This window comes from Somniosus microcephalus, chromosome 6 (assembly GCF_052327205.1).
Source record: "Somniosus microcephalus isolate GS21.2 chromosome 6, FLI_Smic_1.0, whole genome shotgun sequence".
Taxonomy (NCBI): domain Eukaryota; kingdom Metazoa; phylum Chordata; class Chondrichthyes; order Squaliformes; family Somniosidae; genus Somniosus; species Somniosus microcephalus.
Window position 1 is genome coordinate 29,958,229 of NC_140992.1, and position 12,314 is coordinate 29,970,542.

The 12,314-nt window shown below is 47.9% G+C and overlaps 1 protein-coding gene across 1 annotated transcript in view; it reads right to left on the minus strand.

Moving 5' to 3' along the window:
- Window positions 1-12,314, minus strand: part of dner (delta/notch-like EGF repeat containing) — a 333,612-nt gene that overhangs the window by 159,331 nt on the left and 161,967 nt on the right. The window contains exon 3 of the mRNA XM_085989907.1: window positions 1,111-1,211. Within this exon, the coding sequence (XP_085846033.1) occupies window positions 1,111-1,211 (101 nt within the window). The remainder of the gene's footprint in view (window positions 1-1,110; window positions 1,212-12,314) is intronic.

Here is a 12,314-nt window from a genome sequence, read left to right on the forward strand (position 1 = left end):
GGTAATCCATAACTCTAATTACTTAACAATGGCAGATCGGAAGAGACTACCGGCAGCGCAGGAGAGTCAGACTCCTGTTATTGAGGTGTTCGGACTTCCGACAGCGCCAAGAAGCCGAGTAGTGGCAGTTTGGAGAACTACCCCCACTGACTAACTTGGCCACCGCGGGAGACTCGGACTCGGACTCATTTCCGGTTGTTGAGGTGTTGTTTACGGAATATGAATTTTGCCGGTTAATAGAGAATTCCAGATATTTAGGTGCCGTTTAAACAAGAGTTTCCTGTACTAGAAAGATGCCACTGGGTCTCAGGCACAAAGGTGGGCCACCTTGGTCCACAACCTGATTTGCTCCTTGTGTGGTCATTTCTAATATTGTTGCTATGGATGGTGTCAATTAAAAGCTATTTATGCTGCTGTCATGTTAATGGACGTAGTCAGTTAGAAGCTCACGGCATTCCTATCACAGTGGTAGGGACAAATCATCTGGCCACCGTGAACCTTTAAAATAGACATGGTGCTCCTCAATGAAAAAGGAAATCAGCTGTGTTTCTGAGCTCTGGCTAATATTTTACCTTCCAACACAGTGTAGCTGAGATGGTTGTGGCTGGACTACCACAGTGGTCCAGAATGGCACAACATGGACCTGCACTTGAAATTCCCCCACACAAGAGCTGCCTGAGTTTGTTCAGATGTTGGCAGCCAAGCGCTACCACATAGGGAGAGTCAACTTGGGGCCACTCTCTCGCATATCTCCCCGTGGCTGATTACAGAGCCACGCTGGTGAAGGTTGGGCAGCAGGTGGCTTCTGTGCTTTCTCTGTCAGGAGATATTGTACAATTGAAGTATGATAGTGCGAGTTGGAATACGGGCAGCAGAGTTTTAGGGAGCAAGGTGGGTGGCTGGCCAGGAGAGCGTTGGAATAGTCGAGTTTAGAGGTAACAAAGGCATAGATGGGGGTTTCAGCAGCAGATGAACTGAGGCAGGAGTGGAGATGGGAAATGTTACAGAGGTGGAAGTAGGCGGTCTTAGCGAATAACAATAAGTGTAGCATGCAGTTAGATCAGCCAAATCCATTCAACAAGACTTGAGCAGAAAATCTCTTTCCCTTACCTTAGTGCAGTCTCCTCAGGTACTTCAAGAGTAGGTGGCTGACTGTCAACTGATTCGTTGAAGCTATTGTTTCCACAGAGAAAATTTGAAGTGTTGATCATCTGGTTAACAAAGAAAGGTTAAAATTGTTAGCAGTCTCATTAAAGATATTTCTGGATATATGAGTTTAGAAATAGACAGAATAAGGCATTGCCAGGCTGACCCAGTTTTTCCCTCAGCCTTACATGCTCTTTAGAAAGACTCAGATAACTCTGAGGGATAGGATCGACATGGGGTATGTACCTTTCAATAGTCCGACATCCAGTATTAGATGAGCAGAAATTTCCTCCAATTAAATATTGGGAAGACCGAAGCCATTGTCTTCGGTCCCCACCACAAACTCCGTTTCCTAGCTACCAAATCCATTTCCCTCCCTGGCCATTGTCTGAGGCTGAACCAGATTGTTTGCAACTATGGCATCCTATTTGACCCTGAGCTGAGCTTTCAACTCCATAATCCTCCCCATCACCAAGACCGCCTACTTCCACCTCTGTAACATTTCCCATCTCCACTCCTGCCTCAGCTCATCCATGCCTTTGTTACCTCGAAACTCGACTATTCCAACGCTCTCCTGGCCAGCCACCCACCTTGCACCCTCCATAAACTTGAGTTCATCTAAAACCCTGCTGCCCGTATTCTAACTCGCACCAAGTCCCGTTCATGAACCATGCCTGTACCCGCTGACCTATATTGGCTCCCTGTCCGGTAACATCGCGATTTTTAAATTCTCATTCTTGTTTCCAAATGCCTTCATGACCCCACCCCAATATTTGAAACCTCCTCCGGCCATACAACCCTCTGAGATCTCTGCGATCCTCCAATGCTAACCTGTTGTGCATCCCCAATTTCCATCTCTCCACCACTGGCGGCCGTGCCTTCAGCTGCCTGGACTCTAAGATCTGGAATTCTCTCCCTAAACATCGCCGCCTCTCTTTCTCTCTCTCCCCTCCTTTAAGACGCTTCTTAAAAATAACAGAACAAGAATTTCCAGAGAAAGGGAAACATACCTCTTGTCATGAATCTTATCATTCATGGAGAAATGACTCATGAAATAACACTGGGCGGCCAGCTGGTGGCGCCGTCCAAGGAGTATAAATACTCGGGCGTGGGCCCAGCTTGTTCAGGATGTTTTTGTAACCAGGAACTAGTGATTGTAACTAGAAACTCATGGTTGTGAAACAGTTGATTAAAGCCTTGTTTTATACTCAAACCAAGTGCTTAGTAGTCTTTTTACATCACCTCTTAACTGTCAAATTTACCAAAACATAAGAAAGAAAGCTCAAAATCATACATTGAACACACAAAACTCTGATAAAGAGCACAAATATCATTTTTCCCAAAGACACAAACACCACAGGGGCTGAAATCAATAAGGTGGATTGTTGCACACCGTGGAGTGACAGCCTTGCACTCAGCATTCCAACTATGACTGATATCACAATCACACAAGACCCATTTCCCCAGGCCTTGTGGGTCTCCCCACTAAAGAGCCAGGGCCCTCTGCAGCACGTGGGCCAACAGCGGATCAGTGCAAGAAGTTGCATCCCCCCCGCAAGTGCAACTCCTTCCCGATAATTCGGCTGATTTTCAAGCGGCTGCGTTCATCAGGCAGGAGAAGTGCAGAGCAAGCCCTCTGCCCGCCTGATGGAAGAGGTTGGCAGCCCAACCGTTTTCATGGACGGGTCTGGTTAAAATTCTGTTGGTGAACTGCTCGTACTGTTGGTGCAACTTGCCGATTAGAGGGGACAGGAAATCCGGTGGCTCCACCACGCAGCCCAGCCACCCCAACAGATGGCTGGAAGTGTTGCCCCCATCTCAGGGACATTGATAACCATGTTTGAAGATGCAACTATCAATGTGTTAAGCAGCAAGACCTCAGAGATTGCACGGGATACTGAAGCGGGTGTTTAGCTCAAATCTCCTGATTAGTTTCCCTGGTCAGCACATGTACTAATTACTGTAGCACAACAAATGATACCTTCAGGATGGTACAGACAGTAACTGTGATTCACTGCTGCGGGGTAAATAACAGAATCCATTGCACTTCAAAGTAATTAATTGTCTGCGAGATGCTTTGGGACATTTCTGAGAAATGTGATGAAGCGCTATATAAATGCAAATCTATCATTTTTCTTTTTACACAGACTTCAGAAGGAGAGGAGCTACAGGCAGGCAGACCCTGTGGTCAAAAGTCCATAACACATCCAATGTCACACCGAACTCGAGCAAGCGCCATCCCAGAGACAGACACTGAGGAGGACCTGGACAGTGATTTCCAGGAGAGATCACAGGGTGAGACATCGAGCACAGAAGATGAATGGGCAAGAATAGAGGCCAAGGAGGTCCGCATAACTAATGGATGGACAGTAACACTAAAATCGCTTTAAAAAGGATGCTGATTCTGCAACAGTGTAAGGAGTCACTTGGCTCCATGCACAGCAAGCTGAATGTAACAGGAGTGTGGGTGAGTCATGCATCCAGTTTGCAAGGCCATGACTGGTGTCATTACAGAGCATGGCTTGCAGGCTGCCATTGTCAGCTTCATGATGTCAGCGGCAGACCACAGATACACACATGAATAGTGCAGGAAGAACTGTCTCATGCTGCTGTCGTGACGGCCGTGACTGACCATCCAAATGGCAAGATCGAAGACAACCATTAAGGAATGAGTCAGTGACCTTGTGGCAACAATCTCTGCTCACACGGTGCACCGGCTGCTTTGAGGACTCATCCTCTAACATTAAGATGCAGCACCACAAGAACAATCATCTGCCTCAGATGTCAGCATTATTAACAGGGCAGCATATGCCTCTGCACAAGTGATAGCCCCAAAGCACATTATGCCCTTTTGAGGGCTGCACATGATATTGCTGCAGCAGTAGCTGGGTCCTCAAGGGCACAAGCACATTGGGCACTTTGCCAGCAGAATCTCGAACAGTTGCAGAACAGACCTTGCAGCCAGCCCCAGCACTTCCTTCTTTCATGAGGTTTTCACTTACGAATAGTTCACAACTTAGAAGTCATCACAGTAGAATATGAAGCACAAAGGGACGGCACTTGTCGCATCACGGACATTCTTTGCATTCACTGTTCCATGAATAAAAACATTTAACATCTCTAATAGCTTGCAGCCAGTGATTGTTTTTTTAAAAATTGTATAATGGTAGTGAAAGATATGTGACCTGAAGAGAAGTGCAGAAGTAGGCCATCTTAATCGGGGTCCCAGTGGCCCTGACAGGCAAGGATAGTAACAACAATAAGTAGACATAAAGGCTGGCATGCAACAGCAATAGATAGAAAGAAACAAACTGATTACATAGATGTACCCTTTAAAAGAGCCACCTCTGTGCATCAATTGGAAAAAGTCATAAATCAGAGCCTGACAAATTAGTTTCACCTGCCTCAACATGTGCCTTGCATTATAATTTTCCTCCTCTTCCAGGTTTCACTGCTGTTCCCCTTGAAATCTATTTAACGATCATGCTTCTGTTGATGGCAATCCTACCACTATTGTTCTTCCAATTCATTGAGGCGTACTGCAAGGCCTTCCCCCGTCCCCTGAGCAGTCCAAGCGTCAGAATGATTGCTTCAGCACCTCAAAGATTTGCCAAATAAGAATGCTAGTGGCAGCATGCAGCTTGTGATCTGTGCTGAGCTTTGAAGATGATGTGCAGCTTTCGGGAGCCAGGTTGCAGTAAGTAGCACGGTATTTTAGAAGCCAACACTCCAACCTGCCTTCTCCTTGAATGTATTGTGACATGTTGATCTGCAGGTTTCGGGAGCACAGCCAGGGAGCATATATCACCGTGCACAACTTTAAGGCAAAGGTTGGAGGCTATACTCTCAGGTAGAAACCCTGCCTATTGAAGTTTTGACACTGCATAGTTTGTTGATGCTCAAATGGCTACGTTTGGTCCATAAAAACACCTGCACTGTGCAGTTCCTGCAGGTGCTATTCCAAAGAATAAGCCCTTTTATTCTTATGCCTTAACTGTAGTGATAAAGTATGAGCTCTCACTATGGTAATCAAGACCTTTACTATTGTGATTTATGTGCTCACCATGGTTCTGATACCAGTGTTGGGAATAAAATACCTTTCTATTCTTGCCGTCCAATGTTAGCATCAGGTGTCCTAGGTCAAGTAGGAGTTAGATGCAGAGTAAAAGGTTGTTAATCTGCCTCATCAGTATGCCTCAACATCAACCCCAGGGCAGCCTTCATGTATAAGTTTGACATTTCTGTTCCCTATCCTTATGCCCTGAGTGAGACTGCCAATTTAGCACCAATCATTTGCTAATTTTGAAGAATTTTGTACTGTGTACATAAGCCTATTAAGAGCTGCACAGAGAGGGCTGAATTTTGCTGGCGCTCAGAGTGTGGGTTGGGAGGTGGGTCTACTGTCAAAATCCAAAAGCTTGACAGCGGGGCGGTATCCCGCTCTGAACCCGCCTCCTTGTCAGTTTCCCAAGTGGCTGTTTCTGCCTGTGCTTTGCAGATACGGCACTAAGTGGAGGATCATTCAATTGTGCTTGTTAGGAGGGTGTTTAAAGTAATTAAATCCTCATTTTCCCAGTCCCAAAGCATTTTGCCAAGTTTTCCACAAGGTTCCCGTTGCTCGGGGATCACGCCAGGTAAGTATGTCGGGTTCTGAACAACTCTCCATTTCTTTGAATAGGTGACAGCTGCAAAAGTGGTTTAAAACCAGCCATTTCACAGCTGGTCAGTTTCCAATCTTAGAAACTGGAGCATTAATGATTTGGGACCCACTTTGAGCTTTATGCACTTTTGAAGTGTTTGGAGTAATCTCTCTTATCCACTGTCACCACCTTGGAACAACCTATTTCAACATTGACAGATTACTTCTGTCATAGTGGTTAGCACTGTTGCCTCACAGCGCCAGGGACCCGGGTTCGAATCCGGCCTCAGGTGACTGTGTGGAGTTTGCACATTCTCCCCGTGTTTGCGTGGGTTTCCTCCGGGTGCTCCGGTTTCCTCCCACAGTCCAAAGATGTGCGGGTTAGGTTGATTGGCTATGATAAATTGACCCTTAGTGTTAGGGGGATTAAATACGTGGGGTTACGGGGATAGTGTGGAATATGTGTTGGTGTAGGGGTTACGGGGATCGGGTGGGATATGTGGCGGTGCAGGCTCGATGGGCCGAAATGGCCTCTATCTGCACTGTGGGGTTTCTGTGATTCTGTGATTCTGTGATCTCAACCTTGCCTGCCATCTTTTCCATCAGTGCCCTTGAAAAAATCTCACCTTTGTCCTCAGAATCCCAACACGATCAGCCCCAACACCAGCATCACCGGCACAGCAGCAGCACCAACATCCACACCAACCTTCTCCACAATCAACTGATGCTGCACTGGACACAGGGCATCACCTGTGCACATTGCTGCCCGGGACGCCAGCGATGGACTCACCATGTCCAGATTTGCTTCACTTGACGCTGTACACACCTGGCTGCCACATGATGCACCAGGTTGGCACCACCCCACACCAGCACCATAAAGCATCCCTACAATGTCCAAGCCATTCCTTTCACACTCATCACCATTGGGTGGGAGGCGGTGGAGTGGGGGGGGAGGGGGTACATTATGTCTCACCATTCACTGGAACTCACTAAGACACTTTCAAAGGTGCACACAAATCTGTCCAAGAAGACAAAGTGGTGACAATAAGGATTTCAATGCTTGACAACACAGTAACAGAAAGTTTACACTGTGGCGGTACCACCGGTTGTACCTTACATAAAGACACATAATTCCCTTTAACTTACCTTACTGTATGTTTAACTTACCTTTTGGGGCCATTGCCCTTTTAACTTACCTGTTGGGGCCATTGCCCCTTTAAGACGTGCCCTAGTGCGCTGACGTCACATCACGTACGACGTGACGTGCGTGCGGTGGCTGCCGGCCCGACTCGGCCTTCCAGGACGGCCGCCGGCACAGCCCGGCCTAGCGTTTTCAGCCGCATCGGCCAGCCGATGGGAGCGACGCGATCTTCCGCTCCCGCGGCAAGCACCGGCTCAGTCTGGCCTCCAGCTCCCGCTCCCGCGCTCGCAACTTCGGCCTCAACGGCCAGCGACGCAACGACACGCATCATGTGACGCCCTAAGCACGGGAAACACGAACAACGTGATGACGTCACAACACAAATGCGATGACGTCATCACGCTCTCCACAGGACTGTGAACTCAGTCCTCGTGGAGTCCCCGCTGGGACAAGACCTATAACACGGTGCTCCTACAGTCAGCCATCTTACCTGCCATCTTACCTGATGTAATTAGTCTGTTCCTGTAAATAAACAACTTGTTAATAGTTCGTCGAAGTCAAACTCTCTTATTTAGTGGCGATCTACACGAACCGCTACAACACAAACATTGGCTAAAACACCCAACTGCCTACACTTGTGTGTTGTTAGTTGGTACGATTGCACTAGGATGAGGGTGAGTGTGAAGGCTGGCTAGTGAGATGGGGAAGTGATAGTATAGCAAGGGATGGGTGAAGGTGCAAGGTAAATTGATGTGAGAAGGATGTGCAGGAGTAGGGTAGGGAAGGCAGAGTGATGGGGATGTGATGAGTGGCACAGCAAGATTAGGTTGAGTGTGGCTTGGCAGTAACATTTCGTGATCTACTGAGATCATTGAAAGGTTTGCGCCGCTGCAGCCTGGTCCTCCTGACGACATCCCTGCTTTTGCCCTCCTGTGCAATGTGCAACCAGGCTGCGTTAGTGTCCTGGGAAGGTGTCTTCTGCCCACGTGAAGGGAAGAGAACCTCCCTGCATGCTGTGACTCCCTCCATAAGCATATGGAGGGAGTCATGGGAGAGCCTGGGTGCAGCCGTGCATCTCTGTGCAGTGCTTGTCAGTGTTTGTAGCACCTCAATGCTGCAGAACACTGACAGCATAACTGTCAAAATCAATTTGGACATGGTCCCTTTAAGGAAACCGGTTGATGACGCGTCATCAAGTGACGTCCTCAGACCCGCTTCCTATTAATTGGCTGGGAACCTCGCAGGGCGGGCTTAACAAGCCCAATCAACGGAATATCTTGTATGAGGCCAGACAGATGCGAGGTCCCCACACGCCACGGACGTCGCCCACCGCGGACCCACTGAGGTTGGAAAAATCCAGCCCAGAGTGTCTAAAGTCAGTACAACTACAATCATCTAAGAGAGGAGACTTTCATCCCACAGTCTGAACAAAATAGAATAGTTGATCTAGTCAGCCCAGAATATGACAGCTCTGTCATCTTGATTCCTGATCTTCACTCTGTGGCCTGGATTTTCCACTAATGAGGATTTCCGGTGCATCTTTGGTGACCCATGACCTCTGCCTGCCTAAAACATACGACCCCAAAGTCGGCAGAGTCCACCTTAAAAAGGGACCCAGCCCGGCTGTGACAGGCCCCGCTGGTCAACTGCATGTGCGTATCATTACAATACACCTGTGATGTATTGTATGCCTCCCTGCCACTTCTGATAGAAAACTCCTGGAAGGGATGGGGGAGATGGGGAGCCAGCGGAATGGCTGCCAGAGAATTTTCAGCAAGTCCGCTTGAGTAGCACCTGGAAGCCAGCGTAACTCAAGTGGAAAATCTCGGCCACGTGTGCTGCTGAGCTGAGCTATTAAATCGGACTCGCAGTACACAATGAAACCAGTGTCAGCCTTTACCCACATGATGAAAACTGGTATAAGAATAAAAAAATTCCACATCTGCATTCTCAAGAAATTGTAAGCTTCACAGTATTTTATTATTTCAAGCAAAACTCCTCGTCACCGCTAATCCGCTTTAATAAGTGAACTTCGCTATAAACTTTCATCGACCTTCTTAACACTTGTGCCAGAGAAAGGCTAGGCAACAGAAAATAGTAAAGAATTTTAATTAGGTGAATATTGCAGCCATTATTAATCTGATGCAGGGGATGTAAGAATCTCTTTAGGGGTGGGAATATCCATTCATATCTGAGCTACTTGTAAATTCTGCTACTGAGCATTCAGTCAGATTGAGCGGTCGTGATATTCAGATACAAGACTGGGTGCCACGGTGAGTCAGTGGGCTAGAAGGGCGGTGGCGAAAACAAGTGGTACTGGATCGGCCATCTGTCATAAGCAGCGCCCGATATTCAGTTCTATTGCAGTGAATGGAACTGAATTATCAGGCGTTGCGTATAACTGGCGGCTGATCCGATACCGCCCGTTTCTCGCCACCGCCAGAGATGAATTTCTAGGCCAGTATCTTTGCCTCCAAACCAGTGTTTGAATCCAGCAAAGACGCAGGAAAGTCTCCTCTGTCTAATGGTTATCAAGGTCCTGAGTCAAATAAATATGAGCAGTCTTAACCTAATTCCTAATGGGCCAAAGCAGCAGAACAAACCTGCTTCTAATTTGTTGCTAATTAACACTAAATGTACAGTTCCCCCGAGGGAGCCCACAGGATAGCTGGTGTTGGAAATGGAAAAATGTCACACAGGTGCAATGGGAGTCATTCTTCGGAGGTTGCGGAGGACACATTAAAAAAAATTCATTCATGGGATCTGGATGTTGCTGTCCATCTCTAATTGCCCTCGAGAAGGTGGTGCTGAGCTGCCTTCTTGAACCGCTACAGTCTGTGAGGTAAAGGTACTCCCACAGTGCTGTTAGGGAGGGAGTTCCAGGATTTTGACCCAGCAACGATAAAGGAATGGCAATATATTTCCAAGTCAGGATGGTGTGTGACTTGGAGGTGGTGGTGTTCCCATACGCCTGCTGCCCTTGTCCTTCTAGGTGGTAGAGGTCGCAGGTTTGGGAGGTGCTGCCGAAGAAGCCTTGGTGAGTTGCTGCAGTGCATCTTGTAGATGGTACACACTGCAGCCACGGTACGCCGGTGGTGGAGGGAGTGAATGTTTAAGGTGGTAGATGGGGTGCCAATCAAGCGGGCGGCTTTGTGCTGGATGGTGTCGAGCTTCTTGAGTGTCGTTGGAGCTGCACTCATCCAGGCAAATGGATAGATTCTTGTCTTTACTCTCTGGCTGTAAAGCATCATGTGGGCAGAGAACAGAGTGGAATATTTACCGTGGAGGATTACACATGCACAACACAGCCTGCCTAATTTTCCTTTTGTTTAAATCCAATTAGTGGAAAAAAAATGAGGCGGGTTCTGTTATGTCCAAGCGATCCTCCCTGAGCAATTTTCCTCTCTGCTCCACCCAGTACAGGAAACTTTTTTTTATCCGGCGCCGATGGGACCGACGTGGTGCCGCTTCATCAAAAATTCCGGATAACCGAGAGCTATAGTAAAAGATACGGAGAGCTGAGAGCTCCGTATAAAGCAACAAACCCTGTTGCTTAACAACAGGTGCAGAACAATGGCCACAAGTTCCAAGCGTCTCTGTAGCTTAGCACAGCTGCAGCCACACCCTTGCACAGCAACAGATCGAGGAAGGCAAGTACAATATGAAGTCAAACTTACTTGAACCTACTCCTGAATTTTGCCGGTTAACCGAGATTTCCGGTTATTTAGGTGCCGGTAAATCGAAAGTTTCCTGTAGATGCTTTACGTCCGGGCAGTAAAGACAAAAATCTATCCCCTTTGTTGAGCGACAGCAGAGTAGCTTTACTTGTATCTAACTGTGCTATACCTAACCTGCGATTGTTTGATGCTGACACTGGGTGCCCAATATAGGAAAGCATTTCATTTCCTAATGTTATTGGGGGCGATTTTCTGACATCAGAGGAGGCAGGATTGGAGGCGGGAAAATCAGAAACAATGAGGGCGGGTTTGGAACCCGCCTCCAACCCGCCTCCACGGGATTTTGCCGGTGCCGGTTTTGGAGGTCGGGAAACGGTCCCGCCTCCAGTTGGCCATAGCGCTAGTTAACATCATTAAATGCTCATTAAGGGTCTCTCTAAGCCTATTTTGAGAGGCCCTCGTGATTTTTCGAGCATTTCGGCATGTTCCACCACCCTCCTAAACCACGCCAGCTAAACTTGGCGGGTTGACTCGTGGGTGGTCTCCTCACAGCTGCAGGTCCAACAATACATTGTTTATTTCATCAAGGATTACTTGCAGGTGCCAGAACTTTGCTTTAAAAGGTCTTTGAGCACTTTTAGAAGGCCTTCTGAAGTCGGAGGTGCTGCAGCTTGAATCTATCAACTGTGGGACCTCTTTGGAAGACCCTCTCCCCACTTGCAATGAGTGCTTCCCCAACGGAGGCATCTGCAAGCAGCATGGGAATCATTCGTTTTCTTTCTCCATGGACCTCAGATGAGGATGAGGAGGAGGAGGAGGCTGAGGAGGAGAAGGATCTGGAGGAGGAGGAGCATGAGCAGGAGAAGGTCAGAGCGCCGGTGTATCGACCAGCGGCAGCATGCAAGCACATGGCTGCCTGGGATGCAAGGGATGAACTTATCCTGGCCAGATTTTCATAGGTTGCCCAAGTTGGCACATGTCCTTGGCTCCATCCTAGGACATCATTGACAATGGACATGACTCTCTGGCCTCCTTTCACTCAGGCCATCAACCTGACAACGCAAGTGTGGCGGAGCCCGTAAGGTGGAGCTGCCCAAGACGAAAGAACAGATGCCATAACGCCAACATTTTGGCATCAAATTATTTTAATGCTTTCCAACAGGGATGGCATTTCATCAATACACAGAAACAGTCTCCCAATCTGCACACAGATCTGGAGTTTATATCCCTTGCCAGCTGTACCCACACAGCCTTGGTTTCTTTGGGAGGCCTCTTCCTCCCAGATGAGTGGAAGACCACCTCCCTGCTAGCTGTCACCCCCTCAAACAACATTTGCAGCGCCTCATCCGAGAGCCTCGGGGAGGCCCTTGCCTTGGAATTGGATATAGTGGTTTCTCAGAATATGTTGCAGGTGGTGCAGCACAGGCAGAAATCCTGTGGAATGAGCCAAGGCAGCAACAGGCCATAAAATCAGACTGGAAAAGTGATGTCAGCAGAGGCGAGTTTCAGTCCCAAAACACTATTTGACCAAGGGCATCCCACACCTCTGAAATCAAATGGCTAATCATGGGAAAATCGCAACTTTTTGAAAACTATCTGTGGAGGCGGGTTTCAAACCTACCCAAACCGAAACCCACCTCCATCTCGCCTCCAGTGAGAAAATCGCCCCATCATCTCTGAACCTAATGAGCATAAAATTCATCAAAAAAAG